At 42.1% G+C, this 25,071-nt stretch overlaps 1 protein-coding gene across 2 annotated transcripts in view; it reads left to right on the top strand.

The window, feature by feature from the left end:
- The window catches only part of SLC9A9 (solute carrier family 9 member A9), a 510,438-nt gene that overhangs the window by 381,479 nt on the left and 103,888 nt on the right, over positions 1-25,071 (top strand). For both annotated transcript variants that reach the window (XM_046685210.1, XM_046685217.1), the window contains exon 13: positions 20,285-20,336. In XM_046685210.1, the coding sequence (XP_046541166.1) occupies positions 20,285-20,336 (52 nt within the window). The remainder of the gene's footprint in view (positions 1-20,284; positions 20,337-25,071) is intronic.

Raw genomic sequence — 25,071 nt, 5'->3', positions numbered from 1 at the left:
AGCCCTATGTATCTGCAGGCCTGGGAAGTTAGGCTCCCTTTGCAGGAGGAGTCTCTAAGAGGGTCACCAGGGATTGTATAGTGCAAAAGTGAACCAATTGCACAATCCTTTGGATTATACCAGAGACTTCCTACCCTACAAGTACATTTATTTTTATCTGTGGCATCAGCCTGCTCTTCGGTCTATTTGGGAGGTCCATCAAGTTGACAGGGCTATTTTGTTTGGAACCACATTCACTGCTTTTCAGAAAATCTGGATATTTTTCCTTTCTCCTTGGAATCAGTAATATTTGGTGAGATGGGAGACATGACCAGAGCACGATTAATGGACAAATATGTCTTCCTAAAAAAGAACATTAGAAATAGGAAATAGTATCGAAGGTGACAAATGGGCAAGAAATACATGTTTATTGTGGGCTAGTACTAGAAAAATCCAAGACCCAATTCTGTAGTGGGAGAGAGGAAGGGCTCCACCTTCTCCAAGTTTCTCTTCTACCACATTTAGTGGGGACGTCCTGGGTCAGGCTTGCCACCCATTTTTGTATGGTACATGAGCCAATGACGATTTTTACATTTTTAAGCAGTTTAAGAAACATTTTTTAAAGAATAATATTTCTTGACATGTGAAAATTATAGGAAACTAGCATTTCAGAGTTCACAATAAAGTATTATTGGAACACAGCCACGCTCCTTTGTCTACATATTTCCTATGGGTGGTTTCATGCTACAACCACAGAGTTGAGTAGTTGCAACAGAGTATGGCCTAAAATACTTTTACCAGCTCCTTACAGAAAAGGTTTGCTGACTGCTGTCCTAGGGGAATTGGAGTGGAGGAGAGGAGACAAAATTATGTCAGTTGTTTCTAGATGGGTTTTTGGACTATTGGTGATAATCTTTGATGAACATGATGATGCTTTAATTTTGGTTTTATTTTAAACTCCAGTTGGGCAGTTTAATGTCAGAATCAATTCCCAGGAATAGACTTTTGGTGCAGCAATTATACGGCTTTTACATGTTGCTTACTGGACTCCAAAACAGTTGTAGTGATTCCTAACATCAATCAGTTTTACCATCTTTCCTGAGTGCTATGCAGTATGCCTTCCTGAAGCCAGAGAATATACCTGATGGAGTCTACCATTTCTTTCCCTCACGTTAATAAAGCCCAAGATGACACGACGAACCTCCTCAATGGTTCCCATTCTTTCCTTTGTCATCATTGTTCTGCTTTCTTGGTCAGTACTAAAAGCAAAATAGAAATCCCTCTGGTTGCTTTCCGTGTCTTCTGAGTAATGGTAATGAAATTGTCATCAGGGCAAACCGAGGAATAATCAGATGTCCTGTGTTCAAAAAGAACCCTTAAACTTCCAACAGATATCGGCACTGAAGATCCAAGAGTACGAGCTCCTGTCTCCTCTGTACCAGTCTGCATGTAGTATTAAGAGAGCACATGTAGGTCTCTACTGGCTGGAAGTTTGTAAAATGCTCCCAGAATATAATCTTTCCACTTCTCTTTTATCCATCAATAAACACTCTTTATCTCATTTTCCCACTAAGATTTGTTTATTTTCACTGAATTTTATGTCTTTAAACACACACAAACACACGCACACCACACACACAGTGCTATTCCTCTATTTGTAATGTTTCTTTTGAACCAGATCTATTTTTCTATTAGTTATAACCTAGTCATGCATTCTCCTCAGCAAAGATTATCGATACCAAAAAGGAAAGAAGGAAGAAGCAAGCATTTATTGGGCACCTGCTGTTTCCTAGTTAAATATGCTAGGATGATGCTCTATGATGCTAATTCTGCAAAACAGGTTCTATTACTCTTTCTTTATAGATGAATAAACTAGGATTTGTAGAAGGGATGATTCTTGTCTATGGTCACACAGCTAAAAGGAATGAGGCCAAACTTCAAACCCGGGTTATCCTGGTTCCAAAACCATCAGCTGTCCTAGCACACCCCTGTGCCTAACGTGTGAAACACATGAATGCAGGAGTACTTAAGGTGGTACAATGATGAAAGTTAAATTTTTTTTAAGTTATACATTTATGTTTAACCCCTAGTACACTAGAAAAAAGTAGTCATCCCTATTTACCATCTAGACCCAATGAACCTTTATTTTTTATACTTTAATACATTTTACAAATGATTTTCAGAACAATAAAAGGATAGTGAAAAGCAACTTTATTCAAAATTTTAGTAAGAACATGGATACATCAAACACAGTTTTTTTGTTATATATTCTCTCTCTCCCTAGATACATGAGAGAGAAAAGTCTGAAAGGGGCAACATCCTCTGAGTTCAGTTAATTGCTTGTCAACTGTCACGCATGTACCTAGAACCTATTCAATTGTAAATACTTATTCCAGATTTCAAATGCATCGCTGAGGTTCTAGCTTATCATTACTCATTGATCTTCTTGCACTTACATCATCAAAATGAAAAACTTAAAGATTTTTTTGGAACTTTCGGTTGATTATAATTTTGTTGAAGAGGTGGCCATATTTTTAGTTCCACATTACAAAACATTTCCATTTTAGATTTACAAATAGCAATTATAATAATGTCTATTGAATTGTTTTAGTTTTCTTCCATTCATCTTTGTATACATACCTGATTCAGCATTTGTCTACTTACAAATCATATCAAGTAATTTTTGCACAAAAACATCTTAAAGGTAAAAGAATAATGGATATGCCCTTTTAGAAACACGGGATAATCCAAATTGTTTTTGCAAGATATTACATGATAATGTTCTTCCTGTTCAGTGACTAAATGGGTGAAAATGTCATATTTGCTTTGTGGTCTTAGAATTATATTTGTCACTCATGGATTCTTGAGTTTAAAACAACTCATCTAGGATATTGTTATCTGAAGAGCTGCAGCCTAAGATTTTGCTAACACAATCAATTTGACTGTTATCCTTACAGTATAGAGTTTTGCTGTCTCTTTACATTTGGTTTCTCATTTGTCTAATAATTGTGAAATGTCTTCTATTGTAAATTTTATTCTTTTTGTTATTATGGGTGAAAAATGAAAAAATTCTGAATTCTCAATTGTGTCCAATGAAAGCTAAAAGTAGACTAGAAAGAGAGTGTCTCCTGTCTTCTTTTACACTTTTTTGACAAGTGATGCAATACTTTGGGCAACATAATAAAAAAACTGAAGGATGATAAAATGATGACTCATTTTGCTATTGTACCTAGATGATCCTATCAGTCTTCTTATTTTCTTATTATTTTAGTATTTTTTAGCATCATTGGGAATAATGAGTAATGAGGAAATAGTTTCTAGGATGATAAAACAGCAAAACTTTTCAAGATAGATGAAAAATAAGATCACTAAGATTTTATAATATATCTTAGATGTTTTAAAAGATCTAATGGACCTTTGTGGTAATTATAGGAAAAAAATAGTATTATTTCATTTTTTTAAATAAGTAAGATTTCTTTTTGTGCTTTGGTAGACTTATAAGAAGTAATTCAAAAAGTGGTGAAATATCAACACTTACAAATAGAACTACTCAAAAAATAAACTCAAAAACTAAAACTAAGTTCAATGAATCCTGATGGTGTACTGAGGTTTAAGGGGGTATTAAAATATATAGCTAGCATATTAAACCATGACTTCATAGATAATATTGCTTAAGATAAACTAAGCTTGTAAAATATCGGTTGAGCCAAACTTCCAAAATGGAAATAGACCTCAGGTCATTTGTCCAGGCAAGACGCTAAAAAAACTAACCAAAAAAATAGAAACATTAACAAGTCTCGGGAGTGGGAAAGGGGACTAATCAGAATCCAGAATTGCTACAACATATATCCATAATGTCCAGTTTTCAACAAAACAGTTGAAACGTGGAAAGAAACAGGATAGTGTGACCTTTGCATAGGAAGACAACAACAACCAAGCAATATAAATGGCATTTGAGGGGCCCCAAATGAAGGAGACAAGGACTTCAAAGTAGCTGTGATAAATATGTTCAAACAACTAACTGAAACCATGTTTAAAGAATTAAAGGAAAGCATAATAACAATGAATCCTCAGATAGGGAATATCAATAAGGAGACAGAAATTATATTAACAAATGGAAATTCCTAAGTTGAAAAGTACAATAGCTGAAATGGAAAAGTCTCCAGAGGGGTTCAACTGTAGATCTGAGGTGGAAGAAGAAAGAATCCGCAACCTTAATAGATTATTAGAAATTATACAATCTGAAGAACTAAAGAAAAGAAAAAATTGAGGAAAAATGACCAGATCCTCTGAGACACCGTTAAGCACACCAACATGCACATAATGAGAGCACCAGAAGGAGAGGAAAGAATGGTGAAGAAAAAATATTCAAAGAAATAATGGTTGAAAATTTCTCAAATATGATGAGAAACATTAATCTACACATTCGAGTTCAATGAACTCCAAGTAGGAAAAACCAAAAAAGAGCCATATCTAGACATATCACAGTCAAAATGTTGAAAGTCAGAGACAAAGAGAAAACCTTGAAAGCAGTAGAGAAAAATGAGTCATCACATAGAAAAGAATCCCAATAACATTAACAGCTGACTTCTTTTTTTTTTTTTAAAGATTGGCACTTGAGCCAACATCTGTCACCAATCTTCTTTTTTTCTTCATCTTCTTCTCCCCAAAGCTCCTCAGTACATAGCTGTATATTCTAGTTGAGAGTACCTCTGGTTGTGCTATGTGGGACACCACCCCAGCATGGCCTGATAAGTGATGCCATGTCCATGCCCAGGATCCAAACCAGTGAAACCCTGGGCCGCTGGAGCAGAGCGCATGAACTTAAACACTCAGCCATGGGGCCAGCCCCAGTAACTGACTTCTTATCAGAAACAATGGAGTCCAAATGGTAGTGGATAACATATTTAAAATGCTTCAAGAAAAAACTGTTGAGCAAGAACACCATATCCTTCAAAAATGAAGAAAATTTAAAGACATTCCAAAATAAACAAAGACTGAAAGAATTTGTAGCTAGTAGTCCTGCCTCACAAAAAATACTAAAGGAATTCTTCAAGCTGAAAATAAGTGACACTAGACTGTAATTTAATCCATATGAGAAACAAAAAGTGCTGGCAAAAGGAATTATATATTAACTATAAGAGACAGCATAATTATACATTTCTTTTCCTTTCTTCTCTTAATTCAAAAACAACAGGATAAAGCAATATCTATGAAATTGAATTGTGCAGCCTGTAACATATAGTGATATATATTTGACAATGATAATACAAAGGGGAGAAGAAGGAAGGAAGCTACAAGGAAGCAAGCAAGGAAGTGACATGAGATGGTAACTTGAGTCCACAAGAAGAAATGAAGAGTACCAGAAATGGTAAATGAAAAGATGAATATACAAACCTTATGGGGGCTGGCCTGGTGGCGTAGTGGTTAAGTGCGTATGCTCTGCTTTGTCAGCCAGGGGTTTGCAGCTTCAGATCCTGGGTGCAGACCTAGCACCACTTGTCAAGCCACGCTGTGGCAGCATCCCACATAAAGTAGAGGAAGACTGGCACAGATGTTAACTCAGTGACAATCTTCCTCAAGCAAAAAGAAGAAGATTGGCAACAGATGTCACCAGGGCCAATCTGGGCCAAGCTCAGGGCCAATCTCCTTCATAAAAAAAAGAAAAAAAAGTCATGATTATATTTTTCTGCTTTCTTCTTAGTTTCTTAAAAACACGTAAGATTATGTAAAGCAACAATTATAACACCATATTTGTGGGTTTGTAACATATATAGATGTAACATATATCACATTAATAGTACAAAGAAGGAGGAAGAGAATAGAGTGGAACAAATTTTCTATTCCTCTGTGGAATTAATTTAGTATAAATCTGAAGTTGAGTCTGATAAATTAAGATGTGTATTGTAATCTCTAGAGCAACCACTAAGAAAATAACTCAAAAAATATATTTAAAAAGTCATTAATGAAAGGGCCAGCCCAGAGCTGCAGTAGTTCAGTTTGTGCCCTCTGCTTCAGTGACCCAGGATTCAAGGGGTTTGGATCCCAGGCATGACCTACACACTGCTCATCAAGCCGTGCAGAGGTGGCAGCCCACATACAAAACAGAGGAAGATTGGCACAGATGTTAGCTCAGTGACAATCTTCCTCAAGCAAAAAGAGGAAGATTGGCAACAGATGTTAGCTCAGGGCCAATCTTCTTCATCAAAAAAAAGAAAAAAGTCATTAGAGGAATTAAAATGGTACATAGAAAATATCCATTTAATACCAAAAAAAGGCAGTAAAAGTAGAACAGAGGAATAAAAAATACATGAGACATAAAGAAAGCAAATAGCAAAATGGCAGAAGTAAATCTGACTATATCAATAATAACATTAAATGTTAATGAACTAAACAATCTAATCAAAAGGCAGAGATTATCAAACTAGATTAAAAAAATAGAAAACAAGATACAACTAGATTCAAAGATACAAATAGGCTAAAAGGCAAAAGATTGAAAAAAACATACCATGGAAACAGTAATTGTAAGAGAACTGGAGAAGTATGTTAATTGCAGATAAAATGGACTGTGACACGTACACACAGACACGTTGCCAGAGGCTCTTTTATAAAGATAAAAAGAGTCAATTCATTAGGAAGATATAACAATTATAAACACATGTTCTTAACAACAAGGCCCCAGACTGGAAAAAAGAAAAGTTAATTTAAAGAAAAATTATTAAAGAAATAATTGTACAAGTGGCTTTCAATTATATAAAAAAATCACACAGGTGCTATGTCAGTTACTAGAGTTTGAGAAATACCACATGGCACCACACTACCCCCATCTTGTTTTCAAATTTTAAATTCACTCTCCACTGCCATATACTGACATCTTTGGCAATAAGTACCTTCCACTAATTTCTTCATTTTAATCTTCCCTTCTCCTAAAAGTCCATTCTCACCAAAGGATGAAAAAGATTTTATAATCTCCCCCATCATTATTCATGGGTTTTTTTTAAAGATAGGCAGCCTACAAAGTTGAAAGGAAACAACCTCAATTTAAAAACTGGTTTAAAACTTGGTTCTATTACTTTACTACCTAATGACCTCTGCCAAGTAACTTCTGCCAAGTAATACCTAGGGGTCTTCGCATTCTCATCTTTAAAATGATGTGGTGAGACAAGATGGTCTGAGGTCCTTTCTGAGCCTGATGTGAACTGTTGCCACCAAGCTCACCATGAGGAAGGCCAGCAGGATCTAGACGCTCAGTCTGACCTGGTGACATCCACCTCACTCCTTCATTAGAGTACAATTTCAGCGTCTAGAAAGACTTCTGAGAACTCAATATTTCTACAGAATTTAGTAGTTTAAGCTGGAGCATTTAATAAAGTACATTTTGTCTTTGGGTGTAATAAGTGGATTCCGTTCTAGAACACTTTCATTCCTCCTGTGTAGGTCCTCCTGTGTCTGTGCTATGGTATGATTTACACTCCTAACATCTGCAGTTGGCAGACGCCAAAACCGATATAGGAATTGCCTGTGGAAACCTGCCCCAGCCCAGGGCTGGAGCAGTTGAGGTCAAGTGGGGCGTGAATATTCAGGCACCCTAGAGAACAGTTAAAAACACAATTCTAACTTTTCAGGCTGGAAACAAAACTCTGTTTAAGATTTGTTTATTATATTCAGGAGTTCCTTAAGAAATTTCAATTGCCTATAAACTTGAAGCTCCCAGTTCAAGTGAGACCTTTCTGCAGCCGAGTGCTACGGATGTGAAACTTTCTCTATTAGCTTTGCGTTCAGGCAGGAAACAAGTGGTACATTCAAACTGAGTCATTTAAAGAAAGTTAATAAAGGGAATATTTACAAAGATATGGGCTGATCTAAGCAGACCAATAAGGGATCATGCAGTAGCCCGGGGCTGGAATCAGTGGAGAGCAGTTACTACCCATGACCCAAAAGGACAGGGAGAAGGGTATTGACCAGCACCCAGAGAGAGTGGCTGGATAGAGAAGGCTGCCGATTAGGAGCTGAGGCTTCGGCAGAGGGACACAGACCACCATGGTGCCCTGGCAGGGTGGGAGACTGAGGAATAAATACCCTGTTTTTGCTCTCCTCCCTCCTTCCAATATTCTGCCAGTGCTTCCCTTTGGCCAAAACCAATCTGAAGTCAGAGGGCAAGAGAGTGCAGTTGATGCTGTTGACACTGTGAGCACCCAGAGCCCAGGACAGTGTGGAGAAAGAGGGAGAGTGCACGGAGAGGAGCAACTGGAAAATGTCACACAGTTCCCAAAGATCCAGGGGCAGGGCAGCAAAAACGATTGTGAGGTTATTTCACCCAAGGTCAGGCCAAGGGTGGGCAAACAAGGCACTAGAATGCAAAATTTGAGGAGGGTCATCTGAGGATCAGGCAAAGGCTCAGCACGTTCACAAGCTGGAGAGAGGCTGCCTGGCTTGCCTCGCCTCATCCGAGCCCTGATTTCACCCAGAGACTTAAGAGTTGTTGGCAATAGAATTTAGAGAGGGAATGTATCGCCTTTTAATCTGTAAGCATAAGAAGAATATTTGTTAAAAGATTTAAAAACATCTCCTTGGACTTTTTCCCCAAGGATCAGGCAGATAATAAACTACTCACACATGAGCTGTGCAGAGGCTAGTGTGCTTCATGGTCTGGCATTGTTCTCGAAGACTGGATTTTGATCATTTTGTGTGGGTGTGTCATTGATTCCAACTGCACATTTTTTCACACCTTAACATTTCTGAAGTCAAGCTGTGTCTTATAATCAATGGTGTCAGAAATACTATGATAGTACTTTTCTTTTTAGGGGTACCTAAAGTAATAGCGTGCCTCATAATTGATGGCATCTTTGATTTGATGAAATTCAGCGTAAGTACTTTGAGGATGTATCTGGGTTTAACACATTTCTTGTATCTATCACAAAATCTAGCATGTAATAATGATAATGGTGTGTCCTCAACCAGGATTTCATGAATGAATGAATGAATGAATGAATGAGGGAGGGAAGAGGGAATGAATGAATGAGGGAGGGAAGAGGGAATGAATGAAAGCATCCATCTGTCCTAGCTGATATTTGCTTTTAGGGCTTGGATAGTGTGGTGTCAGGAAAAATATCAGTTCTTAGACAACAGTTGTTTCAGCTCTCGTGATGATCTTCTGGAATGATAGACTGAAGAATCCTGAATGTTGCATTAGCTGTGAGCATTCACTTAAGTCTCATTATTTCATTTTCTACCAATTTGATGCTAATTCTGTTCCCATGCTGTGCATTTTCTCTAGTCTTCATGATCATTTGAAAACCTGTTTTAAAGCAGATTTTTACCCATTCTTTTCATCTTCCTCTTTCTCATCTACTTTAAGATAACTTCTCCCCAGTGGCATTTTCATTAATTCTTGACTCACACCCCTGATTTTAACCCTTTGATTCTGGAATCAAGGTTCAGTCTTCAGTGTAATTCTAGCGTTAACCATGAATTCTTTTACTTTTTGAAGTTTACACATTTGATTTCGTTTTAACATAGTCCTGCATGCAAGCTTGCGCCTCAGCTTCATCACTAATGGCAACTGTTTGGCCAAAGAAAAACATTACTTTTCAAGTGATTTGCTTAAATCCCTCTAAGCAAGGAACTAAAATTATTTTCTTCTCTTTTGATGAGTCAGGCAATAGTAGCCTCCTAGCTTATCCATTATCTCTTCCTGTCAGTTTCCCTTTTAAAATGAAGATACTGTTTCATTTCTAGCAAAAAGAAAAATAATACCATATTAACACTGGTATTTCTGACTTAACTCTCTTCTGGGAATAAGGAAGAAGTTTTTTCATTAAAAAAGTAAATATATGTATATCACAAAGCTGGGTATTAATTATTAATAGTATCACATGGCCTTACAAAGTATTAACCACCCCAAAGGAGAGTAAGATTTCAGTTAGTTTGTAGGGCTTATGAATCACAATCTATTTCCAATTGTGGGCTTAAATAATGGTTTTGGCAACCATTACTTATCCCAAAGCTGTTTTAACTTCAATTTTGGTGATTTATTAGTGTTGGTGAAGCAATTTTCTTTGGCTATGTTTTCATGTTTTCAGTCCACGTGGCTAATAATTCTGTACCGTCTTCAGGATATTGGTGATGGATAGCCAGGAGCAACAGATTTACTGGTGCAAAATTATTACAGAACCCAGTCGCAAGTGCTTTTTAATGGCTAACTTAAAGAAATGGGTTATAAATCTTTCATTTTTTTATCTTTAATTACTAAAATACATGGTGTTACAGTGATAACTTCGGATCCTCTTCCCAACCTCCATATGCTTTCAGTAATACATGAATATTACCTAGCGCATATTCTAGCACCCCATAAGCACTCAATATATGTTAGCTGCCACTATTAGATAAACCTCTCCAGCTGCCTTTTCACCCTCGGCCTCCCTTCCTTCCATGCTCCATGTGCCCTCTCTCGATACCTTGATGCCCCTTTGCCCTTGGGCTTTTGTTTTCCTCTTTCTGCTCTCAGGAATAAGTCTGATTCAGTTAGTTGTACCTTGTGTGAATATAAGCCCAAATATTACCTCTACCAAGTCCTTGTCTTTAGGTCTACTTTTCAGTGAGGAATGAAGCACTTTCTCCCGTGCTAAGGAAGTTCAGGCGTTAGAAGTTAAAGAAAGTCATGATTTGGGGAGATTGCCTTCTCAAAACGTCTTGTAGATCACCCGCCCTACTAACAGGTGAAGTCATTTGGGGATGGACAGTTCAGAGCCATCCATTGGAATTGTACCTTTCACATCAGTTGCGCTATGGGTAAACATCCATCAGTTTTGCCAAGTTTTGTCGTTCTCCTCTTAGGGTTATTTCCAGGATGTCATTTCACATAAATGTCTCCTGGTCATCATTTACTTTGACTGGTTCAACTTTTCTCCCAGATGATTGCGTAGAGGAAGTTTATGAACCATAACTATATGTATGTTCTATGTATTTTCCCCTCAGTGTCAAAGTCCATTCTTGACTTTTGTGGGTGATTTCTCAGGGGGAGAACATGCTCCTTGCATCAAGAGAACACATTCCCATCCAGGCTCCTTCTCACTGAAGCCTGGGCACGTCGACGAGCAGCAATGTGAAGACTTGCTCTGAGATAGCCCTTCCGACCCGCACTGCACACCAAGAGTGCTCCTGAATGGAGAGCTGGGGCTAGACCACAGCCCCACCCGGAGTCCCTTATCGCTCGGGATGGTTTGGAGTGGGAGGAGGGGGTGCACTTCCGATATTGTCACAGGAGTCTGTTTGTTTGACCCTGAAGTCACCACGAGAGTTTCCAGGTTGTAAGATTTCCACTCTCACTCAGACCCCTGACAGTCTGGGATTTATTTTCCGCCACTTTTGGTCTCACGTCAACATGTAAAGCAGACTCCTACAACCACTTTATATTCGGTAGTAAACTCTCTCTTTTTCCTCATACAACATCTTCAGTTTGACATTGCGAAGATGCCCCACCTGGTTACACACTAGAATTTAAACAAGCTAATGCACTTGAAAGGATAGTTTTTCTGGGGACATGCACGTGGCTCTGATGAATCCCTAATTGCCCAGGCAGGGCACCCAGAGTGAAGACTTAGGGAAGAAAGGCCAGCCATCTTGATAAGCTATTGCATCTGTCTTCCCACCAAAAGGTGTCAGTGTGCGTGCGGCTTAGGTCAAAAGAAATTAGTCTGCACACTCAGTCTCAATCTGGTTTCTAATTGGCTCTTATCTGTAGCCTGAAATTAGCTTACATCTTGGCAGAACTAAACACTCCAAACTCAGGGGAAGTTTTGCCAAACTTAAAGAACAGAGTGTAGACCTGCATTTGTGTCTGAGACATGTGCTCGTTTATTGGTGTTTATTTCTCGAAGAACATAATGTTTTCAGCACACTTACGTGTTCCCAAATGTATTTCTACATTGTCAGAGATTGTAAACACCAGCCCCATGGCCCATCATCTCCACAGCCAGAGTACACCTACTCTTCTTAGTCTTTACTGTCAATAAGCCTCCGCTGAACCAGAAGTCGCAAGGAAAATCAACTTTAGGATCAGATGAGGAAGGGTAAAACAGAACTCTTATGCTGGAGATGGCCACAGTCACATCTTCACTCAGAAGGCCCTAAGTAGCAAAGACAGCATCAACCGCCACCACGAGAACGGCAGCTGCTTCTCCTGAGCACTTTCTGGGTGTAGTCCTGTGCTGAGCTCCTTACATGCATTATCTCTAAACAACCCCGTGAGATAGTTACTATTCATATTCCATTTTATGGAAAAGGAAACTGAGGCACAGCTTCTTGCCTGTAGTCATACAAGTAAATGATGGGACCAACTTGTCAGGGTGTCTAACTCGATTATTATACTACGTGCCTCTTGTTAGTTGTTACTTAGTATTTTCTGTAAACTGGGTCAGCAAAGAGTTAAAGAGAGACTAGACTTTTCTTTAGTCTGATCAGCCTGACAGTGACCCATGGAATCGGTTCCACATCCATAATTCGTGGGAGAAAAACAACGTCATGTGGCAAGGCTCAGTATACCAGGACAGGAATGTCACATGAACCTGTGATCCAGCCATTTTCAGTTTGGTAATCAGCCAAGTCCCAGGGGTGGGAAAGTGTAACCAAACAGAGCATACAGGAGACCAACAGAAGACAGTGTGTCCATGCACTCATGGAAACTGAGAGGAGTGGCTCTACCCTTAGCAGCATCCCCAGACTTGTATCTTCCTCTTCTAGGGGAGTCCACAGTCACATCACATGCTTCAGGTCCCCAAATTATGGAACCTCCCTTTCTTCCTTCACTTCATTGGCAGATATGCCATCTTATCACTCCCCAAATTCAAAATCAGAGTTGCCTCTGAGTGATACATTTACCTTTGTGCCCTAAAACCAGTCTTCTCATAGAGGTGTAGCATCATCTACCCAGTCGCTGATCAAGGGACTCACTCTCACGCCGCTGATGTGAGCCATCGTCCTTCACTTGAAAGCAAACAAGAAACGGGAGGACTGTTGCTTTTCCTGATATTGAGCCCACATTGACTGTATTTGAGTAACCCCAATGTGCTGCTGTCCCGTATAGTGCCAATGAACCCAAACTGAAATTTTCCTGTATCTACTGCCACAGCCTTCTTCCAGAAAATGTTCACCACTCTCCCAAGATCATGGTAAATTACTCTGCTAAGCCTCTTTCCTGCCAGTCTCTCTGTAGCCCTTCTTAAATAAGATGCTGGACTGTCTTCAAATACTGAATGGGACACATCCTTCTCCAGCTTCCGGGAACGCTCCCAGTCTGTGGGTCTTGGCCTTGAAACACCCATTATCCTTCCTTCATTCCTTGGACTTTATTGTTTGGTCTCAACCTTCACTTCAGACAAGCAAATAGCCAAAACTCTTAAGGAGGAGGGGCTATTTTTCTTGAGCTGATAAGACTGTAGAGAACTGACCTTGCTATACTCATAATAGAAATGCTCAGACTCTACTGACCCTGAGCTTCCGGCCCATCTTCCTAATAGGATGGAGCTCGCGAAGATTCCCACACATATTTCTCTTGTAATATGGTTACCGGCAGGGGTGAACCATTCAGATGTCCTGAGTAGAAACTCAGAAACATCTCAATACTTGCCTCTCCTTCACTTTACAGTCGGTCTGTCCACCACCACTACCCTTCCATGTGCACATCTCTCAAATCTATCTCTTCTCCACCACTGCTATCTTAGTTTAGACTCTAATGGCATCTTGATTGGACTATTGCAGTAGTCTACTAAATGCCCACCATGCCTCCAGTTTCTTAATATCACAATTTTGCCACTAGTGATTTTTCTAGAGTGTAAATCTAATTATTTCAACTCCTACTGCTACAGGGGGAAAAAAGCACACACACACACACTTTCCTAAGCTTAGCATTCAAGATCCTGTATAATTTGGCCTCAAATTACTTTCTGATCTCACCTAAAACAACTCTGCCCACCTCAACATGCATAACCCTCACTGTCTAACCACATATTACTTACCCCATCAATAGTTGAGAAAACTGAGGTTTAGAGGCTGAGTAATTTGTCCCGAAGTTACAAATGCAGTCGGTGATAGAAGTGAGATTTGAACCCGTCCAGCCCGGATCCAGGGTCCCAGCTCTTAGCTACTGTACCACACTGAAATAACGAATAAAACGAGGCGAGTTTTTCAGCTTACTATAGTTCATTTTCTTATTTCCCCAACACAAATTTAAAATATTTGAATGATTAATTATTTCCGATTAATTTTGGTCATACTCAAGCTCCACTGATATTCATTCGAATCCTATGGGGTGGGGGTGGGGTGAAGTACCAGATTTGGGTCCCTGTGTGATGTTCTCAAGGCTACACAACAGTCCCCAACCTCAGCGGGTGACTTTCAAACTCCTCCATTGTCTTGCTGTATTTGTGTGCTCAATATCCAGTCACTCTTCCTTTACTGAAAATGTCATTTTTTACACGTGGCCATCAAATACAGTTCTTAGAAGAATTGGTTTCTCCTCCGCCACCACCCAGCCCCTGTCAGCAGGGGCTTGAAAGAACCCAAACCACACCTAAGACTATTGGAACTCACACAATGAGACTAAGCCCTAGCAGTATTTCCGTGCCTTTCCGGAGGTGCTAAGTGATAAGGATCAGAATGGATTTCGTTAGCTTTAATGGGAGAAGTGAGCCTTTTGTTAGTTACTTATCTTACTTCCCCTCTAAGAAAAACCCACCTTTGGAGCGTTCTTTCTGGCCGTGATTGGATATGGGAGCATCCTGAGGTTTCAATAAGTCTAATAACACTCACGCAAGAATGGAGGTGCGATGGAAGGGGGTGCGTTATGGTGCACAGAGTGCTTTGCTCTAAAATGGAGCTGGCCGCTCGCTGTGAACGAGGACCCTGGAACGAGCTGCTCCGGGGCACAGCTGGCAGTGTGTGCAGAGCTCGCTTCCATTTTCATTTGAATACCACAGAGGAAGCGCCCAACTTGCTTAAAATTAAAAGGTACATCAAGAATGCAAAACCCAGTATAAAATTTTAACCAGCTTTTTTAGTTGCTTTTTAATCCTTTGCTGGTTCATCATTTCTCTATATTTTTAGAAATTTTCTTGGGCTGTGTGGTTGTTCATCCATCCGCCCTTGGCTTCCCCTTCTAAGGCCGCAGGCCCTTTATAATGACTTATGCACCAGCTGCGCCTGTTCCTTACGCAAATACGTGTTTCCTCTCCCCCTTCCTTCTCTGTGCTCTCTTTCTGCTCAGTCCTACCCAATCCCTCTCTTGTCCTTCCTCAGACACTTTCCTTTCCTTCTTTGTTGCCCTCTCACCCCGCTAGCCTACCAGTAAATTGTAAATAAATTCCACTCTAGGAAGCTTAGCCCTCCTTCAACAGAAATGACATTTTCCTATGAAATCAGAAATCTCTGCCATACACTGGCCACTCCCTGTGGCCCAGTTGTAGCTGTTACTGTTGCCTAGTGCAGATCTGAGGACTAGGAAAATTGCTCTCTGACCTCAGTGAGCGGTGAGCATGGCAGGACCGAGCTCTGGGCCCACTGTTAAACAAAAAAAAAGCACTGATAATGATAAAAATAATAACATGGACAATAACTGCTAATACTTCCTGAGAGCTTACTAGGTACCAGTTCCTAAGCTGTCCGCTTTACAAGTATTTCCTTGTTTCATACTCACCACAACCCGGGAGGCAGGTTCTGTTTTTATCCTCACTGTACTAACAAGGAAACTGAGGCACAGTGAGTGATGCAATCACACAGCAGTGAGCGGCTCTTCACAGCTGCCTTTCCCCGAGCCCTCAACAACCACAGGGTGGTCCTGAGTCCTGGGATGCCAGCTAGAGCTGCAATACGGTGAAGAGCACAGGCTTGCCCTGCACGGCTGGGTACAGTCAGACCGGTGAACACAGAGGAGGCCTGGGGTGCCATGGCCAGAGCAGGGTGATCACAGGTGCCACATCAGGGCCAGGTCTGGAGCAGAGAACAGAGTTGGAGGTGTACAGCTACTTGCAGTCCAAGTCAGCGAGAACTTTAAGTGATGGGGGATCTGAACCAAGTTAGGGCAACAAGATGGGCGGTCCACGTGGTGATCAGAAGAGGAGGGCATTAGTGGGAAGTTCAGGAAAGGTGGCTGGGCATCCCAGGTGCCCAGTAGTGGCCAGGATGGCCCAGATCACCAGCTGGAGTTTGGAGGGAGGGGTTTCAGTTGATGGGAGAGGCACTGGCAGATCCGAGCAGGGCCAGAGCTCGGGGACCATACTGAGTACTGGGCTCAGAAACACAGACAGGTGCAGTTCCAACCCTGGCACACTGTGTGCGGATCAGACGAGCAGAAAGCGTGGCTGTATGCTGTGGGGAAGGTGCTAAGAGCCTTGGATAACACAGAGCTTGGACTTCATCCCATCCGCCTGTGATCTCACCTGGGCGCTGCTGTATACACACATGGCACCACAAGCCGGATGACATCGTGTCTTCTTTCTAATAATCTCTCAAGAACCCATAGTGTGTAAATGATCTTTCATGCATAGAAGTGAGTGGATTCAAGGTTAACCCTAAAAGAATGTCACTTTCACATTCTGACTTGCTTTCTTAAAGAGGAGAGTAAGAGATACAGATGCAGCTGGCATGTTGGCTTAACCCTGGGGATGCTGCGTGAATGTGCCATGCATGCCGATATCAGTTTCTGTATCACAATCGAGAAAAGGCAGAAAGTGGCCCTCAGAGGCATAGGGAGTTGCCCTGGGGGTGTGCGGGGGAGGTGGGGCAGAGAACAACTGCGTTTTCTTGTAAGCCCTTCTATAAGATTTCAATTTTATTATTTTGTTGTGTGTATGTGTGTGTATTATAAACTTGAAAAGAAAAAAAGTATTAAATTCGACTATGAGGTTATCGGTCCCATACTGAATTAAAAGCGGGGACACATAGAGAGAACATGCAACAATCGTTGCAGGCAAGAAAGCAAGGCCATCTAACTGGCAGATACAGGAATTTCAGAAAGAAAAAGCATAGCAGCCGGGGACCATTTAATGTGGGCCTGAAGAGGCTCGTGTACGTCCAAGAAGTCATTATAACACGGCAACGGTGAGATTTTATGGGGCCGGTGGCGATACTGAGACCTCGAGTAATGAGCAAGGTATCCCCATCACACTCTGTTTAAGGCAGGGAGCCAGATCTCAGCAAGATTTTTATCAAAAGGAGCTAAAATCATAAGTGAAGGAAGGCATCGTTTTTATGTGCCTTTCCTTCATAGCGCTTAAACTAGAACACGTTTTTTTTTTAGACTTTTCTAATTAGATCTGCCAAATCGTATGCCCTGTGAGGGCAGGGACTAAGTCTGTTTTGTTCACCCCAGCTGCCCCAGAAGGGAAATAACTTTCACAGGGTTTCTCTTTCCTCAAGCCGCTTGAGATGTTTAGTCTGCTCCAGGCCAAGCAGGCTGCAAACCCGGCCTCAGGAGCAGACCCCGACCTTCCTGAGACGGAGGAGGGAGGAGGCACGTGTTTGCTCCCAGTAGAGCAGCATCATGTCGCAGGCCTCCGAGGTGCTTTTCACGGAGTCCCGCACAAAACTGAAGAACCTAATCCGCTGCCGTCATTGCTCAGCTCCATCTGGCTGCTGGAATAATTGAAACTAGAAACGGTTGCTTTGATCACTGCTGGGGAGGAAAGCTTAAATTTTAGAGGAAAACCTCACTACTGCCTCAAACTTTAAACGTAGGGTGGCTTGTGAAACCTGATTTCTGTTCTCACCAGTTTTCTACACAGATAACTAGAAAAAGGCTCTAAACAGATGCAGCTACTTCTGGACCCTCAGTTCAATTCACAGCCTCCAAGGTGCCCGGTAGCCCCTGGTGGGGGGAGGGGCGGATCTAGGCTCACCCAGTAACAGAGGCTCCTAGGGGCTCCCAGCGTCAGCTGGTGCACTCATCCTCACCCGAGGCTTGAGGGTGGCCCAGCTCCTGAGAGAGGGGGCCGGGGGCCTCAACTCTTGGACCCCATTGTTCACAGGATCTGGACTCAGGCCAGTGGCACCCCAAGGTCACTGCCTGGACCCACCTCGGGAGGCTGGGCCTTAACTCCCCCTCCACTCTCTCTCCCCTACCGCTTCCTCCTTTCCTTCCTCCTCTCACCTCCTGCATCCTTCCAGCCTCCCTCCGCCCTTCACTTCCCCTTCTTATTCTCCTCCCTGCCACCTTCTCCCCCTCCCTACCCTCTCTCTTTTTCTCTTTCCTCCCCCTCCTCCTTTCCCTCCCTCTTCCCTCCTCCCTTCCTTCTCACCCTCCAACTTCAGTGAAATAGATCAAATCGCTCTTGCTACTCTAAGGAATCAAAGGTTAGTCCCCACAGAGCCCCTTCCCAGTTACCTGAGGGCCAAAAGTTCAGCACGCAATGACTGGCTACCCACTCCAACCCCTGGGTTAGAGCGACGGGCTCTTCCGCCCAGAGGACACCCAGTGTCCAAGAATCAGAGGTATTTTAAGCAGCTGCCTCTCCACCGCTGCCGCTTTCCTTTGACACGCTGACGAGTCTCCTGCCTTCCCTTCCCCCACCAGAGAACAGAACTACAACTACGAGGGGCCTGAAGAAGTGTTTACAGGAGCAGGAGCCCAAGGAAAGACTCTAAAGCTCTAGAAATTGTGCGTTCCCAGGAAAGGCCCTGGTGGAGCCTGAGCCAGGTGTCTGGGCGCCGCTCCCCCCACCCCCTTGCCCCCGACCCGGCCCCACTGCAGGCAGAGGCCCACTGTCCGGAGCAGAGGAAGTTCAAGCTCCAGGCCCCTCACTTGCTCTGGGCCTTCCAAGGCCCTGGGAAGAGCCCCAGCATCATGTTCCCATGGTCCTGTGTTTTTGTAAGATTTGCAAAAGGAATATATTTAACCGCTGTGGGGTTGGATGGCCGTTTCTTTCCACTACAACTTCCCCTCTGTCATATGTCTCCTCTGGTCAGTTGGCCCTGGAGTGGCTTTGAGCATTTGGGGGGTCCGACGAAGGGAAAGCAGAACTGGAAATGCATTTAGTTTATATATAGTGGGATAGGTTTGTGTGGTCTGCAGTCACTTCTGTGCGTGGGCAGGTCACTGCTGGCCATCCCTGTGCAGGAGCAGCTTATAGCAATAGCGCCACAAGGCTGCATCAAAGATGGACATGTCTTAGAAGTCCATGGTTAGTGGAGGAAAACAAGGCTTTAATTGCTCTGAGCCAGAAGCTGTCTGTGGAAAATTCTTTCAATCAGGAGATGTGTAAAATTCACAGTGGAGGGTTCTGCTTTCATTGATGCCCCGTCAACAGGGAAATTCAGTAACATTCTCAGTGATGCAGCATATATACTGATGAGCACACTGGGCGTTGTTTATGAGAATCTCACGAAATGAAATCTATCAGAAATCTTGGGTTTGAGGGCGTTAACCTGCCCCAGTACCTCACATGGCAGGTGTGTCTGTGTGAGGAAGCAGGCTTGAATGACTCCCCGTTATCAATAGTCTGATCAGTCTTGCTGGAGGAAAGACTTCCTTATCTTCCGGTTCTCTCATTCAAATCATTATCATCTAAAGAGAGTATCAAAGTATGCCAGCAACATTTACAGAGGAGGAGGTTCTTTTAGAGATGTGTCAGGCAGTTAATTCATTAGAATATTAAGTGTTTTATAGATTTTGAGATATCTTTTACACTTGCCAGATTTTAAAATTATGAAATGTTTTGTAGTTTATTTTTCTTTCTAAAGAGTCACTTTCATTCATAATTTTTTCCTATTTGTATTTTTGTATTAATTTCCTTAAACGGAGCCCCCCAAGTTGTGTAAGCCTCAGGCCCCATAAGCCTGCATCCTCCCTCCAGGCAGCCTCGGAGAGCATCTGGACAAAGGACCGGTTTTTTCTGTCTCTGGGATCCTGCTCCAGCCTGAGCCCCCCCCACTCCCTGCCCCCGTTCCCGGAGCAGTTTGGTCAATGAGTCCTGCAGGGGTGGCAGGTGGCCTTTCCTCCAGGTTTCCTGTCTTGGGCTGTGGAGGTCGTTTTCCTGAGGGCTCCTATCGCGGGATCTCAGGCTCCTGCCCTTGTTGGGAAAAACAGCAGCAAGGAGCAGCTGTTGGTGCTCCGTCTCACCAGCTGTGCTGAGGCCCAGCTGTGCAAGGGCTCACTGGCCATGAATCTGTTTGAAGTTCTTTTGATTCCGGGAGAGGCAGGATGGTTTTCTGCCAAACCTGATTCGTATTGTGTTTGGTTCAGGTGATCCGATGCACAAGACGGTCTCGCCTCATCTGCAGCAAGGCCCTTACAGTTTTCTGTTTTCTTTAACAGAGTTGGCATGGATCTGGATGAAGATCTGAAGGAGAGGCCCTCCTCACACCAGGCAAGTCAAAGAAGCCAATGCATGGAGTATAGAGATGTGAAATGTTCTGTTCCATGCAGTGTTCCAAGCTTGTCCACCATGTGGCCCAGGGGCCTATTCTAAAGGGGCTCGCCTCCACAGATAAAACAAATCAGATGGCTGTAAAATACATGGGAATCAGGGTGTCAATAACCTTTGCGTAACATCTAAAGTGCTTTGAACTAGCATACACTCGTGCCCTCTCTGTGGCAGTAGGAAGCCTGGAATCTCTGCAGTGCGGGAGCAGGAGCAAGAGCACAGCTCTCGGAATCAGGCAGCCTAGGGCTCAGATCCCTGCCCGGCAACAGGCCAGCTCGGCGAGCTCAGTGCAACTAACCCGATGCACGTCCGATGAGTGTTGGGCTCACAAAAAATGGACCCGTTTCTCCTGCATGACTTCTCATTTATCAGGTCTAGGGATACAGAAAATTGAACATTTGCAAAAGCAAGGCAAAACCGTCTAGGTGATCCATTCCTGACTTAGCTGAGCAACCGTTATCTGCTGAGACCTGAAAATCCTGAGGGAAACTCGTTTAGAACAATGTGCTGTTCCCTCAAGTAAGGGAAGTGTATTCTCCAAACTCTGACGTGAGCCTAACATTGGAGTAGAATCCGTCATCAGCAATTTTGCATTAGTCATTTTTAACTCAGCCCTTAAAACAAACAATTGTGTAGAAATGTTGCACCTTTCGGCGAAATTGCAAGCACACAGACGTGATAGAATCACATTGTGGATAAGTGATGTTGCTTAATGAATTGTTATGATCTTCTCCGGACTGGAAGAGGACCCGTCTCTCTTGGAGGGCAGGCTTTTTCCCCGCAATCCGTCAATAAGGCACAGCTAGTTGGTGCTGCCGGGCAGGAACTGCCGCTGTCCCGGTTCACACAGACATCAAGAAGGACAGAGACTATGTGCTGGAAAATTAAGTTGCTGATGATCCTGGCTCACATGTACTTTGAATTTTTTTGTCACTTGTGTTCCAAGGCCAGGCTGGGGCTATTTTCACAGACTTCATTGCGCAGAAAACACACCTAACTACAGGATGAGGACAGCGGGGTGCCAGCGCACGGGGATGAGGGCCAGCCTGGTGACCTTAGGAAGCGGATCAAAGCCTGTCTCCTCACCCTGGTGGGCTGTAATGAGAAGTTAGTAAGGGCTGGTGGTAGCTGATTCTTACAAAGCATTTTCATCTCATAGAGGTCAACCAATCCATTCTCCTACTTTCAAGCAAAACTTTTATCTAAATTTTGTCCTTCTCTTACATCTTTTTCTTTAAAAGAGAAAAGATAGAATAAGAAAATTCATGAAAGAAAACATTTCACCTTCCCATAACTGCCTAATATTTTACAATCACGTATAATTATGGGTAAGATTACCTAGTAGCCTAACTCATTCTTTTTCCAATTTAAATGTATTTTATTTTAGCTCATTCACACCATTGTTAATTCAGTAATAACTCTTATCTGAATAACTGAAACCAGTAGAAAGTATTTTTTTGTTAGATAAATGACATCGTACAGTGAAAACTACATGGTATTTGGATCTAGGGCAAGGTTTCATATCTTTGAATCTCGTTTTCTTTATCTGTAAAGTGTGAGTGAGAGTAATGTCCACTTCTCCAGGTTGTCAGGACAATCGAGTGAAATTCTGTTTATAAAAACTACCTAACTTTATTTAGTTAAACCCGTCTTCTCTTATGAAGGATTTGAAGCAGCTCACACCACTACATTTAATGAAATAATAGCAAAATATTTTTTAAAGAATTTTAAAAATCAGCAAAAGAAAATTAGTAAGAGCAGAAAGTCAAAACCAGACAAGTAAAAAGAATTATGAACAAGCAGATCATAAGTTCCTATATACTGACTTCAGTTGAACCACAAGTAAGCTTTCTGGTAGCCAAAGGGGGGAAAAGGAAATAATAATCACTAAGATACTGGATTATTATCATTAGAGGGGAAAATCATACTCTCTCCTCAAGCAGTACAAAACTTCACAGGCTGCCATGTTTTAAAAGATGTTTCCCACTCGGACCTTCCTGGAGAGGATGCTTCAAGAGCCATCCAAATGCAAACTAACTAGCCTTGTTATCATCTGCATGGTTCCTGCTGAACTGCTGCTGCTTCAAAATAATTTTATTTTTAAGAAGTATCCTGGAAGTGTTTTTATTCCTGGTAATTTTTGACTACCAAGACAGCTACATTTCAGAAAGAGGTTTTCTCCACATCTTGGAATAATTCTTATCATCAGTGTCAAGTACAGGAAACAGTGGGCGTGGGCCAGAGGTTACAAACCACAGTGTCCATGCAGCTACCGCTCAACCTGGACAGAGGTGGGTTTTTGGTACTTTCCAAACCATGTGTCAGGAACCTCTCTGCCCTCATTTTGCCTGACAGCTCTTTGCTTATATCAGCATTGCTTTTTTTGTCAGATGACGGAGCATAAACTCATGCTTAGGAGGGTTGCGTGTTTCCACTTGGCTTGCATTTATTATCATGCACTGGCGTTAACAAATAGGATAATCTTTGCATCAGTCAACCTCTAAAAGAAAAATACTCTATTCTTACAAAAAGCTAAAGATTTCACAAATAGTGATGGCAATTACTGATCATATACTCTCAAAATCAATAATAAGCATATGTAATGGTATGTACATATTTTTAAAGGAATTTCCTCTTGCTCTGTTTATGGAGAGTAAAATACCCTTCAGGAAATAAGAACTTGTAGCTGAGACTAACCAGCAACATCACGATTTTCCTTTTTGCCTTGTAACACCTTTAGACTGTGAATGGCATTACATTCTTACTTGTACCAGACCCAGAAGCTTCAGAAAGCATGTTCCATGGGCAGGTTTTAAACTTAAGTAAGTACTCTAGGCAAATGTGCTACTTTGAGAAATTGAGGGTATTGCAGTGGAGAATTTTGTCTCTTAAATGTTAAAAATCAAAAACAGAAAAACCTCAGACACCACCCCCCCATAGGAAATTTTCCTTGTAATTGATTCTGTGTCCTCGGAAGCACAACATTACGGACACAGTGACCCGCTGGAGCACCACACCTGCCTTAATCTTTTAATAGAAACTCCTGCCGCCCGAGAAGGGCTGCACTATTTTTCCCTCTTTGCCATTTTTTCATGATCATCCTAATATTGTTGCGTACTGACTGTTGTTGGTAACACTGTTCTGAGCTCTTGATCTCTACTAACTCACTTAGTTTCCAAGATAGCCCTCTGAGAGGCACTATTGCTATCCCCGTATTTCAAACAAGGAAACTGTATACAGAGAAGTTAAGTCACTTGCACAAGGACACAGAACGGGAAGAGGCAGAATTTGAACCCCAGACAATCTGGTTCCAGACTTCCACTCTTGTTTTTTTTTTTAATTTTTTTATTGAGTTAATGATAGCTTACAATCTTGTGAAATTTCAGTTGTATATTATTGTCTGTCAGTCGTGTTGTAGGTGCACCCCTTCACCCTTTGTGCCCACCCCCACCCCCCTTTTCCCCTGGTAGCCACTAATCTGTTCTCTTTGTCCACATGTTTAAATTCCTCATATGAGTGGAGTCATACAGAGATTGTCCTTTTCTATCTGGCTTATTTCACTTAACATAATTCCCTCAAGGTCAGTCCATGTTGTTGCAAATGGGATGATTTTGTTCTTTTTTACGGCTGAGTAGTATTCCATTGTATATATATGTACCACATCTTCTTTATCCAATCATCTGTTGATGGGGACTTAGGTTGCTTCCACATCTTGGCTATTGTAAATAATGCTGCAATAAACATTGGGGTGCATAGCCCTTTTGAAATTGCTGGCTTCAAGCTCTCTGGATAACCCAGTAGTGGAATAGCTGGATCATATGGTTGTTCTATTTTTAATTTTTTGAGAAATCTCCATACTGTTTTCCATAGTGGCTGCACCAGTTTGCATTCCCACCAGCAGTGTATGAGTGTTCCTTTTTCTCCACAACCTCTCCGACATTTGTTACTATTTGTTTTAGTTGTTTTTGTCATTCTAATGGGTGCAAGGTGATATCTTAGTGTAGTTTTGATTTGCATTTCCCTGATGATCAGCGATGATGAGCATCTTTTCATGTGCCTATCCTTTTCAGACTTCCACTCTTAACTGACATGCATGTATTCATTCATTCAACCATTCATTCATTCATTCATTCATACAGCCCACCCAGGTCAAGTACTAATGTAGGTGTGAGGAGGATGCTGCAGGCACCACCTCAAAGTCTTCACCCTCCCAGAGCTTGTGCTCTAATGGGGACACTGATGAGAAACGGAAACAACTACAGACTGTCAGTTCAGAGGATGATGACAATAAAGCAGAGAAGGGTATGGAGAACAATGGAGGGGAGGCAATTGGCTGGTCAGGGCAGGTCTCTCTGCGGAAGCAGCCTTCGATCAGAGGCCTTAATGATGTGTAGCAGCGAGCCATGTAGGATCTGGGGTCAAACATTCCAGGCAGAGGGCACTGCAGGTCACAATGGGTTGTGGTATGCTCGCCGAGCACAGGAAGGCCAGTGTGGCTGGAGCCAGGCAAGCAAGGCGGTAGCGGATGGACATGAAGTGAGAGACAGAGAGGGGCCAGACCATTGGCTGTGGTGTTGAGTTTTATTTTATTCTTCGTATGATAGAGGTAAAAATTCTTCAAGGTTTGGGGCTTGGAAGCAATGGAACCAACCCTTTTTAAAAATGCATTTTTCTCCCA

This window comes from Equus quagga, chromosome 1 (assembly GCF_021613505.1).
Source record: "Equus quagga isolate Etosha38 chromosome 1, UCLA_HA_Equagga_1.0, whole genome shotgun sequence".
In the NCBI taxonomy this organism is placed as follows: domain Eukaryota; kingdom Metazoa; phylum Chordata; class Mammalia; order Perissodactyla; family Equidae; genus Equus; species Equus quagga.
The sequence above is the reverse complement of the archived record's forward strand: the minus strand, read 5'-3'. Positions and strand labels throughout refer to the sequence as shown.